The sequence below is a fragment of the Gallus gallus genome, chromosome 14 (genome assembly GCF_016699485.2).
Source record: "Gallus gallus isolate bGalGal1 chromosome 14, bGalGal1.mat.broiler.GRCg7b, whole genome shotgun sequence".
NCBI lineage: Eukaryota > Metazoa > Chordata > Aves > Galliformes > Phasianidae > Gallus > Gallus gallus.
Window position 1 is genome coordinate 4355646 of NC_052545.1, and position 17861 is coordinate 4373506.

At 43.6% G+C, this 17861-nt stretch overlaps 1 protein-coding gene and 1 long non-coding RNA gene across 3 annotated transcripts in view; one reads left to right on the plus strand and one right to left on the minus strand.

Moving 5' to 3' along the window:
- LOC107054608 overlaps nucleotides 1–17861 on the minus strand; it is a 37508-nt gene that overhangs the window by 17653 nt on the left and 1994 nt on the right. The window contains exon 2 of one of the 2 annotated variants that reach the window (XR_005839785.2): nucleotides 1069–15895. This is a non-coding gene — a long non-coding RNA (uncharacterized LOC107054608). Of the gene's footprint in view, nucleotides 1–1068; nucleotides 17815–17861 lie in introns of both variants that reach the window. The other variant, XR_005839784.2, reaches the window with a different exon arrangement.
- On the plus strand, nucleotides 516–15619 carry ARPC1A (actin related protein 2/3 complex subunit 1A). Its single transcript, NM_001079495.2, is given in 10 exon segments — nucleotides 516–649; nucleotides 3572–3653; nucleotides 4218–4322; nucleotides 6959–7181; nucleotides 9136–9243; nucleotides 12119–12331; nucleotides 13102–13177; nucleotides 13366–13559; nucleotides 14271–14361; nucleotides 15231–15619. Coding segments are annotated over 9 exon segments (1113 nt in total). The 5' UTR covers nucleotides 516–649; nucleotides 3572–3589; the 3' UTR covers nucleotides 15270–15619.

A 17861-nucleotide genomic window follows, 5' to 3' on the forward strand; every position in this document is an offset into this window, starting at 1 on the left:
ATGAGGAGCAGGGCACGGCTCCCCGCGCACCGGGCAGCATGAGGGAAGGGCACAGCGCTCAGCGCTGCTCAGCAGGGCCCTTCCGCCCAGCCAACAGGCAGTGCCTGCCTTACAGCTCCCAGCTGAGCGCCTCCCAAAGCCAGCACGGCTCTGCCTCGCTCAGGACGCTCAGCAGCAGCCCCAGTAACCTCTCAGGCGGAGACCCCCACCTCCTGCCCCTGAGGCACACCGAGCCCCATCGCTCCCCCTCGCACAGCTACGAGCTCCCCCACAGACAACGCTCCTCCGTATTTACCTCACCCAGCACCACGTGGGTGCGCCAACCCCTCCCTGCGCATGCGCCTCCCGCCCAACCGCCGCCTTTGTGTGAGGCGCGGGCACACCCAACATTCCTCCCTCCGCCCGCGCAGGCGCAGAGCGTCTTCCCGCCGCGCCCCGGCTTCCCCCGCCCCCGCAGCACCGCGCACGCGCAACCCGCGGGGGTGGCCGGCGGGCGGCGCGCAGGCGCAGTGCGCGTTTCCTGGCTCCCTTGTCAGTGCCGGGCCGCCGCCCCCCCACCCCTCCCCTCGGCCTCCGCCGCCGCCGCCCGGAGCGGAGTCGCGTTGACTGCCCAGAGTCCGCGAGCCCCGCTCCGCCCCCGCCGCCTCAGGTGAGTCTCGGCCCCGAGGGGCGGCTGTCCGCCCGCAGGCCCAGGTGCTGAGGGGATGGCGGCACCTCAGCCCTCAGCCGCGGCCTGCCCGCCGTGCGGGGCCCGTGCCCGGCCCTGTGCTCTGCGAGCGGTCGGCGCAGCGCCCGGCGGGGCGGGTGGGCCGGGAGGGGGCGGCGAGGAGGCTCCGTCCTCCCACTCACCGCACAGCGGCCTCCGCAGCGGTACACCTGTGTGGGCCGGCCGGCCCCGCCCGGGTCCGCGCTGCTGCTGCCGCCGCCCCGACGGGAACGCTGCGCTGAGGGTCCGGAGGGGAATGACAGCGATGGGAGGCAGCGCTCAGTCAGAGGCGGCGCTCCTCCGGCTGTGCGGTGGGGATGTGGGCGCTCTGGAAATAGGCAGAGATTAATAGCAGCTCTCACCCTCACACGCTGCCTCTGATTTGGATGCATCTCCTCGCTCGCTGCTCGCCCAGGGATGGCCTCGTGCTTCTCGGGAGGTGACAGCAGCTCAGTCTGTGCTTCCCAGGGGTGGGTTTTCAGTAGATGTGCTCAGAAAGCTCAGGCTGTGCAAGCATGCAGGAGTCCTTTTTTCACCTATGTCTTAAAAAAAATATACATTGAAACTCGAGGACAGTTAGTTTGCATTTGAAAGAAAAATAGAGGGAAGAGAAGGGCTAACAAAGTTATTATGACAGTGCCTTTCCTATGTGAAATTCTGAGGTTGGCAGACAGGAGAACACTGAAAGGTTATGTATCAGTTGTATGGAGTCATTCAGCCGGTCTGTCTCTGTGCTGATAAGAAATAAATCACAGTAAGATCTTGCAAACAGTATTTATCTCCCCAAAGGAAAGATTGCAATGATCAGATGACAAATATTTGTGCATTTTGAGATTACCACCACTCTTGTTTCTTAATGAGCATTACCAAACCCAAACCAGCTGCTTGCTGCAAGTTATGGTGCTTGAGAAGCTCAGTGGATGAGAATGCATCATGTCCCTTGTCCAGATGTAAGCTTTGGGAGCAGCCTGTAGGTTAGTGAGCAAAAAAATATCTCAAGTAGGAGTTGATAGGATGGGATGATGGTGTTTGTACAGGGTGCCAATCTGTGGAGAAAGCATGAGAACTGTATTAGAAAGTGTTTGGAAATAGCTGTGTTCCTTGGGCAGAGATTGGATAGTTTTACATTTTAGTTGAAAAGAGTCAAAAAGGCTGAGCATTCCCTGTCAGTAGAAGAGCTCTTCAGCTTTTCCTGTATATGGAAATGCACTGCTACTGAGTTGTTGGCATGTACTAAAGCAAGACTGTGGAAAAAGCAATTTGCAGTCATGTTTTGCTTATGTTAACGCACAGAATCTCAAACCATAGCTGCTCAAGGTCAAAGGTAACTTGGATTGTGTCAGTGTTCCCACATTAATAAAAATAATCATTTTTCTTAGGGCTGCCTGCATGCAGTAGCTTTATTTGATCTTTAGCATATGATTATTAGAAGAACTAAGAAAATGATTACAGTTAAAGTTATGAACTGGACTTAAGCTTGTTTAGCCAAAGTTTCTATTTTAAGTACATTTAATGAAACTGCAAATCATGTTTCTTTATAATATATAATGACAGTGCTTGACTTTTTAAAGAAAAGAATCTGTCCAATTATTTGCATTGGCGAAGTACTGCAGCATCTCTACTCAGGACTTTGTAGCACTTCACTAGTGTAAGAAACATGCACAGTTGCTCAGCTCTGTAAGGGGTTACTCATCTCTCATTTACTCCTGAGTTTCTGTGGGATTGCCATTCATTTCCTGTTTGCTTCCAAATTCCTACCTTGTCCTGAAGTCTCCACCCTCTGCTAACATGGCCATACTTGGCTATGTTGTAATTTCAGGCTGCAATGGGTGTGGATGTCTTGGAGTGACATCACAGAGATGGTGCTTTTTAGATGTATGTGGAGGGGCAGACAGACATTGTGCCATCAGCCGAGGATAAACTGCTACAAAAATTAATGGAATATGTGAAAGGAGGAGGAAATCAATACATCCAAGTTGTATGTGTTGAGCTGTGCATATTTCAGCTATTACAGGTGACCTTGAGTTGTTACAGTGCTACCTTCCATCCCTTTATGCTGTCCTTGATTAACACAGGACACAGAAATACAATCTGATTTTAAACAGCTCTGCAATCACCTGTTTGCAGATGTTCAGCACTGTCTCTTTTGTAAGAGAAAAGAAAAACTAGGTGTCTAGCTTGGTAAAAGACAGTATTCACCAACCCAAAGAATTCAGTTTGATCTTTCACTGTTTGAATCTCATGGGGATGAAAGCCATAAAGCAGTTAAGTGTTAAGATTAATTTGAAGGAATTAGTAATTAGTTAATTACTGATGTTAGTAATTTTTCCCTAGGATACATATAAATGGTTTTATCAAATAATACATCATCAGATTACAGTAATCTCTGAGCACATCAGTTTAACCTCCTGATAGATGGAAAAAAAAAAGGTTTCATTGTAGTGCAGTGAGCCTCAATACACACCACAATTTCGAACCAATTCACTGAGATGTCACTAAATTTCTTATTTAAGTATTCTAATTCCACAGTTAAATTGTTAGGTATGTTAGATTTCTTAAGAATCTGTTTCCTCATATGAGGATACAGTAAGAAGAAAGAGCATACACCTTCTAGAGCTATTGCAATTAGCTGGAGGAAGCAGGACAGTTAAAATTCATTGGCTTTCAAAAGATCTTGGGGCACATGGGGAAAGGTCTTAATCTACTGAGATTGTGTCATTGTCTAAATAAATCATCATACTGGACTGAAACAGCCTTTGTAGATGTTGAAGACTGATTTGTTTTTATAACTCTTTAACTTTGAAGTGTTTTGTTGTCCTTTTTACACTTTTCAGTTTTTTTCCCCCCCTGACTTTTACAACATAGGAATATCTTTAACTCGGAATGTCTCTACATCAGTTCTTATTGGAGCCAATCACCTGCCATGCATGGAACAGAGACCGTACTCGTAAGTAATGTTTTCATTTACTTTTTCAACTGTTCTTTCCTCTGTGCTGTCAATTGATTGATCTTGAGATGTTCTGGACCACATTTAAGGAAGATGTGGTCAAATATATAGTGCTACACTTATAATCCAAGCAGCATGCTACAGTCCTAAATCTGGTTAGGATTTTTCTTTGAGGACCTTTCCTGAAACTTTGACATGTGAGCAAATCCAGTCTTAGTGGGGTTCCAGAAAGTTTTGCCTCTTGGTCTGTACCTCATCAGAGCATGACTTGTCTCATACTCTTTAACCTCTTATCTCCCTGCCCCACACCTAGCCTTTTCTTTTAATATATAGTCTTCTACTACAACTGAATCATTACATTGCAACTGTGCTGTCCTTCTGTTTAGTGTACTCACAATCATGTTATGGCCATCATTGAGATTATCCAGCAGGGATGTTAGCCCTTGGTTTACAAAATTTAATGCTCTGAAAGTTAAGAGTACAAGTTTTAGACTGGGAAGTTTTTCCAAGTAAAAGGGTATTAAATAAGCTTTCTGTACTAATGGATTGTTTCTTTTCTTCAAGAAATTGCCATTAGCCCTAATAATCATGAAGTTCACATCTACAAGAAGAATGGGAGCCAGTGGGTAAAAGCTCATGAGCTAAAGGAACATAATGGACACATTACAGGTAGGCAAAGAGCATGCTGCGCCAGACAGCAATTTTTCTGCACCCTTCTTTCCCCAGCTAAGCATCTGAACAGGAAATCTGTAGTAAATAGATCTCTTTATGTGATGGTATTCCCACTTTATGGGGAACTTTGAAGCATTTTCCTGGCCTGCATGCAGTGAACTGTTGGTTGGTTCATGGTTTCTGACAGCAGTAAATAGTCTTTTTTAGGGACTCATTTCACCAAGTTTCTATTGGTACATTTCTCCTTTCTCTTTGCTACAGTACTCTGGCTATAGGTTGGTAAGTGTCTTAAGTTGCCACAGATGCTGATAGAAAGAGTCCTTCCCTTTCTCAGTGCTAATGCAGAGAAGTGTTTGTGTATCATCCTCAGTGAGCAGAAAGAGCACTTCTTTCAAGCCAGATACAAGGAAAGCTTTAAGAACTGACTTAACTGCAAAGTGAAAAGCAAGACAACAAAAACCCTGCTTTGGCTATGTTCAGAAGACTGGATTCTTGATGACTCATATTTTAACATTTCTTCACTGGTGGCTGTAATTTGGTCTTACAAGGTGTTACAGTCCAAAAGATCAACACAGTGGGAAGGATGATACAGGAATATAACAACAAATAGGCTAACACAAATGGTATGGTGTTACAAAGGAGAACAAAAGGTGCTCACCTGTCTCTGAAGATCTAAGCTCACAAGGAAAACTCCACAAGGGAGTGATCTCCAACCAGAGATCCTTCCCCAGTGGCAGTCAGCCCTTAAATGAGGTCTAAGAGGGGTGCAGCCAGGCTCCACCCCTTCCTGTCCCACAGCTGAATTACCTTCACCTGAGCTCCCAGGCCTGACCAGTTCCTTTCCCCAGGTGCTCAATCAGTGGTTCAGGCTGTGACTCAGTTACCATACACAAGGAAAGGACAGTTCTGAGGTATAATTGCATTTGAAGTGATCAGTCTTGAGCTTAGGGCAGACAGCCAGCGGGCACATTTTACTGCAGACCCATCTGTGGATCCACAACAAAAAATGTAAGAGCTTCCACAAGTGTTCTTCTTTGTCCTCAAAGTATTAATTACTTCCATTTTCTTAGAGGATAAAGTGCATGTGATAAAAGAGCCTGCCCAAAACAGCAATATCCTTTATTCCATCCTCAACTCACTAATGGCAGAACTGTCTGCCTAACAGCATTTCACAGGAACTTTATTCAATCTATCTGGTGTTTACATTCAGAGCACAACTGTACTTGCTCTTTTGTGAAGACTCATTTGGGTTGAATTTACAAGTGATGTACCATTCCCCCAGAGGCTTTTCTCTACATTTTACTTTTACCTGTTGATGTTAGAGAGAAGCCAGATATTCATAACTTGGGAAAAGAGCTCAGACTGCTCTCCACCGGAGCTTGTACCTTTGGAATACTAAATGCTGCACTTATCTTACAGAGTGGACCTAAATTGTGGTTAGACACAGGAGGTGGACTGCTTAAACCACATGTTGCCTCTGACAGGAGGCCGCTGCCACTCTAAATTCTGATCATAAGGGACAAGGTTCCTAGTGTTGCTTTTTTTTTGTCTTGAAGATTATCCACTCTTCTTGCAAAGTTAGTTTTCTGCTAAACTAAAGACCTAAGGCAAGTTCAGAATCAGAACACTGGTGCTAATTTCAAGGGAGATGTGGGAATGACAGAGGAAAAAAAGGACACAGTGATCTCCCTTTCAAAAGCAGTGCAAAATTGGCTCATGTAACTCTGGTTTCAGATTATCAACCACTTCAAAATTGAACTTCTTAAGCATAACCCTATTTTGAGAAGGATCGTGTGTGAACAATATGGCACAAGTTAGTACAAGTGCTTTCCCTAATCCTTTTTTTCAGTTTGTGTGCCTAAGGGATGTTTTTAATACACAATGCAGTTATAGAAAACAGTTTAAGTACAGTTCTATAGCAGGAGAGTTAAGGATTGCACCCTGCATCTCAAAGAAGGATTCTAAAGAAAGGATGAAAAATAATGTTGCCAGGAGAGTTTCCAGTTGAGAACATCCTCCTTTGCATAGAAAAGGGAAGGAAGCAATGGCAAGTTTATCAAAGGTTTTGATTTGTTTTATTTTATGATTTTTTTAAATTTTATTTTTGCTTGATAGACTTTCTCATGGTACGGCTTAAATAGGCATGGAATAAGTGTAGGGATCGTAATAGTACATAAGGATCAATACCTGCTAACTGAAAAGTCTCAACACCTTGTTAGCTAAACTTTTAGGTCATACTGCAGTCTGGCATCAAGCAGATGTTAAATGTTTGTGCATGGCTTTAGAATAGCTGGTTTCAGCTGTCCACAATGAGCCTCATGCAAAAGGCAGTGGTTTGAAGAGTGACTGTGGCTGGATTTTAGCCAGCCTGCAGAGCTCCACCTGTTGGCTAGCTTGCTCAGTGAGCAGATTCTCTGTTCTGAATCTCAAAATTTGGGATATGCACTTTTGGTGCAAGTTAGATGGAGGAGCTGATATCCATAACAGTTTAAAACAGCACCTGGAGAATAAGGGAGCAAGGGGAATACCAACATAAGACCAATAACTGTCTCCAAAGGAGAAGGCTATAAGACTGTCTGTTTTGAATTACTATAAAGCAAATGGGAAATATTAACACGAAGTCTGAATTGCAGGTATTGACTGGGCTCCCAAAAGTGATCGCATTGTAACCTGCGGTGCAGACCGCAATGCCTATGTCTGGAGTCAGAAGGATGGCGTGTGGAAACCAACACTTGTGATCCTGAGAATTAACCGTGCAGCCACCTTTGTGAAATGGTCTCCTTTGGAGAATAAATTTGCTGTCGGAAGCGGAGCTCGACTTATATCTGTGTGCTACTTTGAATCTGAAAATGACTGGTGAGCCGTTTGATTTTTTGTTTATACCTGTAAGGGCTGCCTGGAGAAGCTAAAGTCTGGAGTTCAGGGGCAGTAACCAAGTTACTATTTCTAACAATTAATGTGATGGGAAGTATAGCAATAATAGCAGGATGGCAAAGTCTGCAACCACAGCAGATAACAAAGGAAGAAAATTTGCTTACCTTTAGAAGGACTCTAGCAGACAGAGATCTCCACCAAGATCTCCTTGCCTTCACTGCCAGCCCTTAAATGAGGTCTGGGAAGGGGTGGATCCTGGCTCTACCCTTCTGATCACTCAGATGCATTGCATACACCTGAGCTCCCTTGGGTTGGCCCTGCCTTCCCAGCAGGTGCTCAATCAATGCTTCAAGCTATGACTTAGCATTTCTACACTTAGCATAAGTACACTGTTTCACTAATTCTAAAATCGTCTGGCAATAAAGAGGAATAGGCTTCAACAGTTCTTTCATGGACTTCTGCATTTTAGGGGAAAGGTTCTTTCTTTTACTTCTTTACTGTAGTGCAGCACCTAAAAGCCTTTGACTTAGCATGTTTTCAGGTTATATGTGTTGACAGAGGTGTATCCTCGTTGACTGCCATAAACTGAAGTTGCACTTCTAAAAGCACAAGAATTTCTGCAAAGCAGACATCTCTTTACCACTTGTTTCCTCCTGCCCCACGCTCCTTCCTGACTGAATAAAGAGCTTGGTCTTGCATCTTCTGTGCTGGATCATTTCTTCTCAATAAAATATTGAAATCTGTCAGATATCTCCAGGGTGGTCTAATAGCAGATGTTCAAGGTTATCATTTACCTGTTCTGTATGCTGTCATTTATTCTCATCACAATTCATGGATTTCAGACAGGAATATCACAAATATTTCTGCCGCTGATATTATGTTTGGAAAGTTGGAGCTTCTCATCTTTAAGAGATCTACCTTTGTAGCTATGTGTATTGGAGCTACATTTTACCATATCACCTGTAGGTGAAATCAATATGTTAGGTATCCATTAGTTTGGGTTGTGTAAATGTTTGTAAAAACACAGGTGTCTGTTCCCACCATTCTGTATACAGTGTCCACGTGGAGATGCTAAACAAAGAGACCATCTGCAAAATTCACTTTAAAGACTGTTTGGGATTTTTATGCTTTCCAATATATTCAGTTATTAATGTTTTATCTGCCTCACTTGTTTGTAGAAGAATCAAGACTCTCCTATGTTGAAGGCAAATAATTAAGTGTGGCCCTTAGAACTGCTGATGGAAGTAAATTCAAAGAAAAACCACCATCATCCCAAAGGCCACCCAGTGAATAACAGATTTCCCCACTACTCAGTAAACAGTTCAAACAGATTTGCTGAGACACATTTAAGTTAGCATTAATGCATTCAACAATAGGACCACTTTTTACTGTACTGCAGCTAATTGAGATACAGACATTGGCCGTATCATTGGCAGTTCACCCGTTTATGTGTTGGATTTTATAGCTGTTGTACACTAGAAAAGTTGGCAAGCAAAGGAGATGGCTGTGTAACTCACTGGAAGAAGCACGAGAGGAAGTGTACTCAGTGATGTAACAAAATAATGCTTCATAGCTCAACACCGTGGTCAAAACAGTTGTTCTCGAGATGGAAGGGGCCAAGCAATTACTGTGCAAAATTCATGTGAAGGAATTCAGTCTGATGTATTATAAACATAAATTAGAAGATGAATTAGATTCAGAGGAAGAGTTGCATATTTAATGTGACTTTGTTGGTAGTATTTAAAACTTTAATTAAGATAACCACATAAAGTTCACAGACAGTACATAAAATATGCAAGGCTTGGGCATAATGTGAGTTTTCTAGCAAAGCTTGTGTTTGGTCATTGACAAGAGGTCATGTTTTTGAGGCTTATTTCTTGGGTTTTGAGGAGTAGGGTAAAATATTTACATAAAAATCTCATCTTTTTTAATGTAGGTGGGTGAGCAAGCACATTAAAAAGCCCATTCGTTCTACTGTCCTCAGCCTGGACTGGCACCCCAATAATGTTCTGCTGGCTGCTGGATCCTGTGACTTCAAGTGCAGGTGAGAGAAAATAAAGTATCTAAATGAGTTGGGCTCACTGGTTCAAGTGAGAAGCACGAGCACGATGACTGTGCATTTGCTATTGGAATAGAAGACAGCTCATCACATAATGATGTTGTTACCAAAATAAAATACCCAGCTTAAGAGACTTTGACTTTGCTGCTGCTGCATGAATGCTTAGGGCTACTAACATTAATCTCTTGGGGGATACAACTGAGTTTAATGAGCTGGTGAGTTTCCTTACTAGCAGAGCATGGAAGTACTGCTATTATAGGTGTAATGAGTACAGAGCTTTTAGTCTGAAATTAAACTTACAGATGCTATCTGGTAGAAATGTACCATTGCTCATCAGAGTTTAAAAAGCAGTATCCTAGTGCTGCAGCTTGCAGAGGAGGTGTCTCACCTTTCTCTTCTCTGAGTCACTTGTTCACTTTGCCTGTGCTAGCCTTACCATTCGTGCATGTGGTAAGCTAAGTCAAGGAACTGATGCACCTCAAGTGCATCAAAGCACCATTTTTGCAGTGCAGTAGGAAGGGGGTATAAGCAGACTGACATTTGAGATGGATGGGGTTGTGAAGTTACACCATGAGGGATGGGTTCTGCAGGTTGCTTTGTGCTGACTTACTGGAGTCACTGCACTGAAGCTTGCATGGGGAGCTGTTCATAGGGTGATTGACTTCAGTTCGTATTTTACTTAATCACTCGTTCCTTGAATAATAATGAAGCTTATTTTCTTAATTTCTTTATGTAATAGGGCAATTTTGAAGCTTCAAAATGTATACTAAAAATAACTAAGAAGGAGTGGGAGAGGGAGGTGGGGCCAACTGTTGCACCCCTTGTTTCAGAATAAAACACGTGCATCTGAAGTCAATCCTTTGTTACGTTTTTGTGTAAGCAGAGATGTTAAATGGCAGCTGGGCAAGAGGAGGAGAGTTGTCTCCCTTTCCTGCCTTATCTCCAGTTTTAATTAAATAAACTAAGTGTTCATTTCCTTTCCCAAAACAGTGTGGTGTACTCACTCATCTTCTAGAAGCAGCTGCTATTCACATGCGGAAATTTTTTCGTGTGTGTTCATAAAGCATCTTGGGACTGTGGTGTTATGTTAGCTGATCTATGTATGTCTTGTAGTTTGGGCTTTAGCTCTTTTGTCTCCAAACTTTGCTCAGGAGGAATATGGTCTTTGCTCGATGATGACTAAAGATCTGCAGAATTCCACCTTTAGGGAACGTGCAATTACATGCTAAAGATAAGAAACATATCTGGGCTGAAGTATACATCTGCTCTGATAGGTGGTTCTGGAGAAGACTAGGAAATGGATCTGCTGGAGACACTGCCAGCTCATAAGCAGCTGAGTGGCAGGCAGTTTGGAAAAGGAATGGAGGGCAGGAGAGACTCCAGGTTGTTTGGTGTTCAGCAGTTTTTTAGAGGCTGGCCCTAGATGAGCTCCTCTTACGTTTGTCTTTAGAAATATGTACTTGTATATTATATATAGAGCTAACAGCATGGGTGATAATTGTATATTCTTGCTGGAACAATGTTGCTATGGGAATGAAAGTCATTTCCCGATGTTCTTTGAAGGCTGGGGCCTTCAAGCTGAGGTGGATCTGAGAGGGAGACTTCAATAAGTGAAGATTTTCTTTTTGCCAACAGTTCTGTTCAAGGTCTCTTACTACTTAGGAATGATTTTTCTGCCTCGTGTCAAAGGCTGCTGCTTTAAACATCTTGCCCTATTTTCATACATTAAGAGAACCATCCTTTCTGGTGGCTCTATAATATTAAGTTTCTGGAAGGATTATTGTTAAGTTATATTTAAACTGATAGAGCTGAGCATAAACTCTTACTTAATTCTCTGAAAATCTGTACCTAATATAGCTACAGTTAAACCCTTCTCATTCCAGATGAACAGCTTTATTTGAATAAACTGAACATAGACACCTTTTGAAGTCCATATTCCACACTCACAAGATTAAAAGTGAAAAATAGGGTGGTGGTGGTACAGGAAGCAACTTTTCCTTCAAGTCACTGTGAAACGATTTCATTTTGTTTGGCTGCAGCCACGAATGTTTGATCGCTGCTTTTCCTTCTTACTGAAATATCTCTGCTTGTAGTATGGCACCACTCACTTCCTTCTCCTGTTCAATGGACTCTAATCCTATGTCTGTGACGTGCTAGTAACTTCCATGGCAACAGTTGGGAACACCATATTGTGGCACGTCTGAATCATGCAGAAGGAATCTGATGAAAGGGGGAGGGCTTTCTATTTAAACATATCTTGAAAATTGTAGTGCTGGGAAAAAAAAAAGCATAAAAACACTGTGGTATTTTTTGCTTTCAAGGCATTCCTTCCATAAGGAGCCAGATTGAGGTGGTTCAGAGCCCCCGTGCTGGCAGCTGAACATCCATTTTCTTTCTTTGAAATCCTGCTAAAAAGTGAATGTTCTTAAAAAGTGGGTAATTTTCTATTAGTATGTCTAAGAACATAATTACGTGTGGTAGCTCTGGGTTTTTCTCTTCCTCTCTTCCTGGAGAATTGACTGTGAGAGTTAATAGCACTGCAGAAGGATGGAAGAGAAATCAGCACAGCAAAAAATGTAAGGGCGTTGTGTGTTTTTTGTGCCATCTTCTGGAAGCTAGCAGAGAGATTAGAAAAGAAAGAAGCATTTGTGAGAAGGCAACCTGCATCACACCCGTGTGCTTTTGCTTTCTCTCTGTGTACTGAAACTTCCCAGCCTGTGTGGATTACTGTTAAAAGACACTGTACTATTTTATTTGGGTAGAATTAGAAGGCATCCGATTGTTTCCAATGTGAAATGTATGTACAGCTTCCAGGTGGTTTTTTTATTTCTTTGTTCACGCAGAAATGTTTTATTTGCAGGGTGTTTTCTGCTTACATCAAGGAAGTGGATGAGAAGCCTGCCAGTACACCGTGGGGCTCCAAAATGCCTTTTGGGCAGCTGATGTCAGAATTTGGGGGTGCTGGCAGTGGTGGATGGGTGCACAGTGTCAGCTTTTCTGCCAGTGGTAACCGCCTAGCCTGGGTCAGCCATGATAGCACTGTGTCAGTTGCTGATGCTTCAAAAAATATGATGTAAGTATGCTCTTTCTGTTAACTATTCCATGTTGGACATTAGAAGGAGGCAGTGTGTGCAATACTGGACTTGCAGCAACAAGAGGAAAGCTGAGACTGCTGTTTCCAGTTTACTGTATGTTATAGGAGTCTCTTTGAGGCCTACATAAATAAGGTAGATTCTTACAATTCTATATTGTGTATAATTCAAGTTTCTTTTAAGACATCTTCAGTGAGAATACCATCACTTGCTTCCAATCCATCAAAGTAATTAACAGTTCCTCCTTGATCTTAATAACTTCTCAGTCTCCATGGTTTTCTGACTAAGAAGGAAGACTTTGTGTGCATTTTGATAGCACAGGTATCTGGTGGATCAGGTATTGCTGTGCTTAGCTTTGAGTTTCGATTCTGATGGCCTTAGCTGTGTAAGTAACTGGCTAAGGATATCACTAAGTATAGAATGTTCTAGAATTCCTTTCTCATTTATTACAAAAATCACAAAAACTGGCCTAATTTAATGCCCTGACTTTTTCCTCCTAAAGAGCTGATGCCGAGGACTAAAACATCAAGTGGTTTTATGTTGTAGATGAAATTAATAGCTTCTTGAATTTGAACCTTTTTTTGCGGGGGGGAAGTATTACAGATTTCAGCCTACTGGTATCACCGTGGGACAGCTGAGCTCCACTGAATTCTATTCCACTAATCCTTGTCTGGGAGTTGTCTCTTATTTTTTACTGGAACCAAAGATGAGAGGTTTCACTGAAGTCCTTAACAAACATTCTTGTGTTCAGGGTTTCGCAGCTGAAAACAGAATTCCTTCCACTCCTGAGCGTGTCATTTGTCTCTGAGAACAGCGTGGTGGCAGCTGTAAGTGTCTTTATTTTCTTCCTTGTAGAGTATTGCAGTGTTTTGGAGAGTGAGAAAAACACCATGAGTTGTAAAGTTAGTGATAAGCAAGATCTGCCATGGTGTCAAGCTTTACATTTCTGCAATTAACAACAACAGAGCAAGAGAAACCCTGGTTCTTCACATGCTCTCACGGTGTGTGGTTGCAGGGCCATGATTGCTGCCCCATGCTTTTTAACTGTGATGACCGTGGCTTGCTGACCTTCGTTTCGAAACTAGACATCCCAAAACAGAGCATCCAGCGCAATATTTCTGCTATGGAGCGCTTCCGAAATATGGATAAAAGAGCCACTACAGAAGATCGTAACACTACCCTGGAGACTCTGCACCAAAACAGTATAACGTGAGTGTCTTGGCTGGCAAAGTGAGGGCAAGGAATGCTCCTCATCACTTTGATATCACAGGATGTACCACAGACCTGTGAGAGCTCAGATTTGCCGTGCCAGATGGGTGTAGCTGGTATCCCATATCCATCCTAGCCTCTCACTAACACCTGTGTGTTGCTGGGATTTGTGGAAGCTGGTAAAGTTAATTATTAACATTGCATGCATGCTATTCCTGTTAGCTTGTGTTTAATGTGTCCTGTGACTTGAATGCAGTTTATCTTATCAAATATGTAAAGAATTCACAAGAGGTTGGTAGTACTCCAAAACACAGTTAGGAGAATTCACCTGGATCAGGGGTTCAAATATCAGCTTCTTATTTCAGATGTTGTTTCTCTATTCATTTATTCATCAAAAAGGATTGATTCAAGCTAATTGAGTAAAATATTCTTGTATTTAAAAAGTGTGTGAGCCCAGAAGATGCTAACATTTCTGGAGCAAACTGTCTTTATCCGAGGAGAATGTTTAGTCTTCAGCCATTGAGTGATAAGAGCTTTCAGCATCCTCTCTTTGCTTATTTTCCTGAAGCACCATGCCAGAAACCTAGCATAAGCTCTGCTATACTTATGTCTCCCTTCGGAAGAGTAGGAGTTGAATTCAGCCCAAACTTCCCAGCTTTTTGGCTGTCAGGGATGGGTGTCTGCCTTACAGCTCTCGCTCTCTGCTTTCAGCCAGGTGTCTATTTATGAGATAGACAAACGGGACTGTCGTAAATTCTGCACCACTGGCATCGATGGAGCGATGACCATCTGGGACTTCAAGGTATGCTTTTTACTGCTGTGTTTATGTGAGCTGGTTGCAGTGATTACTTTTTCAATCTCTAGCATCAGTTTCTGGAGCACAGCCCTAATTTGAGTTTTGCTAGCAGGAAGTAGGAAATCCAGACTGGAATATCGGGAGCATTAGTGAACTCCACGAGCAAGGCAGAGCCAGGAGCCAGCATTAATGCAAAGATGTTTTGCCTAGCAGATGGTACTGATCCAGACTTAATTTTTTAATGAAATTGCATGCTGTACCTGCAGTAATCTCACCAGTTCTTTGCTTCTCCAGCCTGTGCTTAGCCACAGTCAGGCTGTAGAACAGTTATTAATATGACAAGGCTCAGTGTCTCTCCTTGTTCCCATCCCTTTGGACTCTGTTCACTGTCTTTCTGCAGAACATGCTCCTGCCATCTCTTAATTAACATATCAGGGTAGTAGATAGTTACTTCAAACGATTAACAAAGTACAGTAAGCACTGTATGGAAAGCCTCCAAAGATTTAATTCAAGTCCTTGCTTTGCTAAGGATTGGCCAACAGAGGTCTCTGCTGACCTCCCCAAACTGTACACTGGCTTTTAGGACAACAATTATTTACATTATATCATGCCAGGATGCTTTGGTGGGGACAAGGGCCGAATGAGAAATTGAGGTAATGTGTGAACTGCTTTAATGCTGCTTCAGCAGGGAGGGGGTGGAACTGTTGGTCTGTGTGTGTGACTTTGAAATGAATGCTTATAGTGCTCTCTGACTCTTGAATAAGAATAATCTCGAGTCTTGTGTATTGCTCCTTTCTTCTTATATCAGCTTTTACAACGAGTTATTTAACGCTGGATACTCAGCACATTGTGATTACGATTTTCTCTCTTCCAAGACCTTAGAGTCCTCCATTCAAGGTCTACGAATCATGTAAAGATGGATTTCCAGCATCTAGCAGGACAAACTGCTTGACAGAACGCAGCTCCCACGTCTGCACAAACCTGAGAAGGGAGGAGAAAGGTGGAATATTTGGAAACACTGAGAAAGAACGGCTTGGCAGATTTTCTTTTGAATCTAAATTTGGTGAATTGTGTTGGTTTCAAAATCGGCTGTGATTGTTCTTTTTTTTATTTTTATTTTTTGGTTGGTTGTTTCATTCCATTCTTTACCAAAGCTGCTCCTTAAGTAGTTTATTGCAGGAAGTTATGAATCACTAACTTAAAAGGGGAATTTTATGTAAATTGTCTGCTAGAAATAATAATAATAATAAAAAAAAGAAAAACAGATCCTTTGTGTTTTGATGCCCATTAATAGTGATTAAAAAGGGGATGTTGAAGGAATGATCTCAGAGAGCGTAGAAATCCTGACCTGGTATTTTGTGGCCTCAGAACAGGAAAAGTTCATCTTAACTGTGCTGCTTAAAGTTGGCAGATGAAGACCAAGAGCTGTGACGGTCTGGATGTGAAGACTGAGCTGGGCTTCACTCGGGGGTTGTTCCTCTGAGGTGGTGATTTTGGAGGAGGAAGAACGGTTCTGTCCTGCTGACTGAGTCCTGTCTGCCTGCCATTCAGAGTGGTAATGACAGCAAATTAACCCGAATGCCTTTTCCATTGTCTGTGCAGTGGGTCATCGTTTTAGATGACCAGAATTATCTCTGGCTGCCTTTTAGGATTTGTACAAAGCCTTTTCACAGCACAGAGTGCAGTGTGGAGGGCCATGTGTGGACAGTAAGGCAAAAATCCAGATCTCAGGGACAACAAATGGAAAGCAAATCATTTTATAAGCCCATGACATTACACAGGTCTGCATGTCGTGTTGGAGCTGAGTGCTCAGCCCATAGCATTCTGTTTGTAACGCCCAGTGGAGTAACAAAGCACATATAACAGGAGTAACAGCAAGCACTGGTTCTGCACTGATCCTTTGGCTCAGGTGACAGTCGTTTGAAGTTCAGTTCTGAGCCTGGGTGGCATGCTGAGGCCTTTGCACATAACTTGCTTTATTCATGTGGTCTAATTAAGGTTCACTGTACCACTGCCTTGAGCTTGGTTCAGGCTGTGCTCGGGAGGGGCATTTTCTGGCTCAAGGCATTGCTTTATAAGGTCTGAGAACTTGTCATTTCTGTTGAAAATGCAGAAGTGTGTTAAAAAAAACCCAACGACCCAATGAGTAAATGTCACCACTTCCTCTGGAACAAGAGTGCTGCATCATCCCCTGCTCATTTCTCAGCTCTGAGTGACTGAGAAGGAAGGGCACAATGCAGGCTCACCGAGCTGGCAGCTGTTCTGAAAGCAAACTTTGTCCCTTACGGAGGTGCATCATTTTCAGGTGCAATGTTTGTTGCATGCAGAGCACTGTTTGGCAGTTCCTTCTGCTTTTCTTTCGTCTTCCACCTTTTCCCCTGGCAGCCAAGCATAACTTTGCAATTTCCTCTCCCTTATAAATGCAGAGTAACAACTGCTTACTCAGCTTGCAGCCTGGTGATTGCTGTGTGCACTGACTTGGGTGGCACTGGGTTTATCAGCTACAATGGAGTTAAATGTCTTCTGGATCAAAGTGGTGTTGCCAGCCGTGGAGGATTAACAGAGGAGCCTGGCTTTGGCTTTGTTCATCTCTGCAGACACATTTCTTCTGAAGTGTGGTGTTTAAAAAGAAATACCTACTTTCTGAAATATACGGCACAAATAATATAAAAGGAGAGAGGAAAAAAGCATCTACTGAGAGAGTGGAGAAAATGGACCTCTAAATGTCACCTTGTTCTGCATGAAGGAGCCCGAGAAGGTATAAGGAGTGTTTACTCCACGCAGTGACACTGACGCTGGGTGAAACTGCCCTGGGTTACTGAGGGAAACGTGTGCACCAGCAATCAGATCAAAACCAGGCTGGAGATTGATGTCAGAGAAGGACAGAGCAATGGGAATATAAACAGCCACCACTCAAAGCATAACAGCTTAAATCTGCGCTGTGTGCAGGCGGGGGGGAGCTGTGCACCTCCAGCACTGTCTGATGGCTGATAGCTCCCACAGCAGTGCAGTGGTGGTTCATCTCCAGCCTTTCTCAGAGCCCCCCGAGCACTCTGAGAGCAGCAGTGGGTGTGGGAGGAACTTTCCCTCTAAGGAAACGAAGGGAAAGCAGCCGGGGGATCGAATCGGGCTGTGAGCTGGACTGATCTGCCACCCCTGGGCTGAGCAGCACTGGTTTCCTCCTCCATGGGCAGCTGAGCCCTGGAGAAACCCAAGCGGTGTTCTCACTGCTTCCAACAGGGCGCTGTGGGGATTTGCTCCCCGGCAATGCCACGGATACCCACAGGGACAGCCCCAGCCCTCCTGCAGCGGGGAAACCCACGGTTCCATGTCCTCCATGGGCACTGCTGCGATCGGTACGAGGGGGAGATGCATCCTTCTCTGCATGACTTCGCCCTGCTCACTGCAGGGCCGTGAAACCAAAGCCCTCCCGGCGCTTAACAATCAGCAGTTGTGCCTCTGCAGGGAAAGGGATACAAACCAGATGGCTGTGAAGCAGGAGGAAG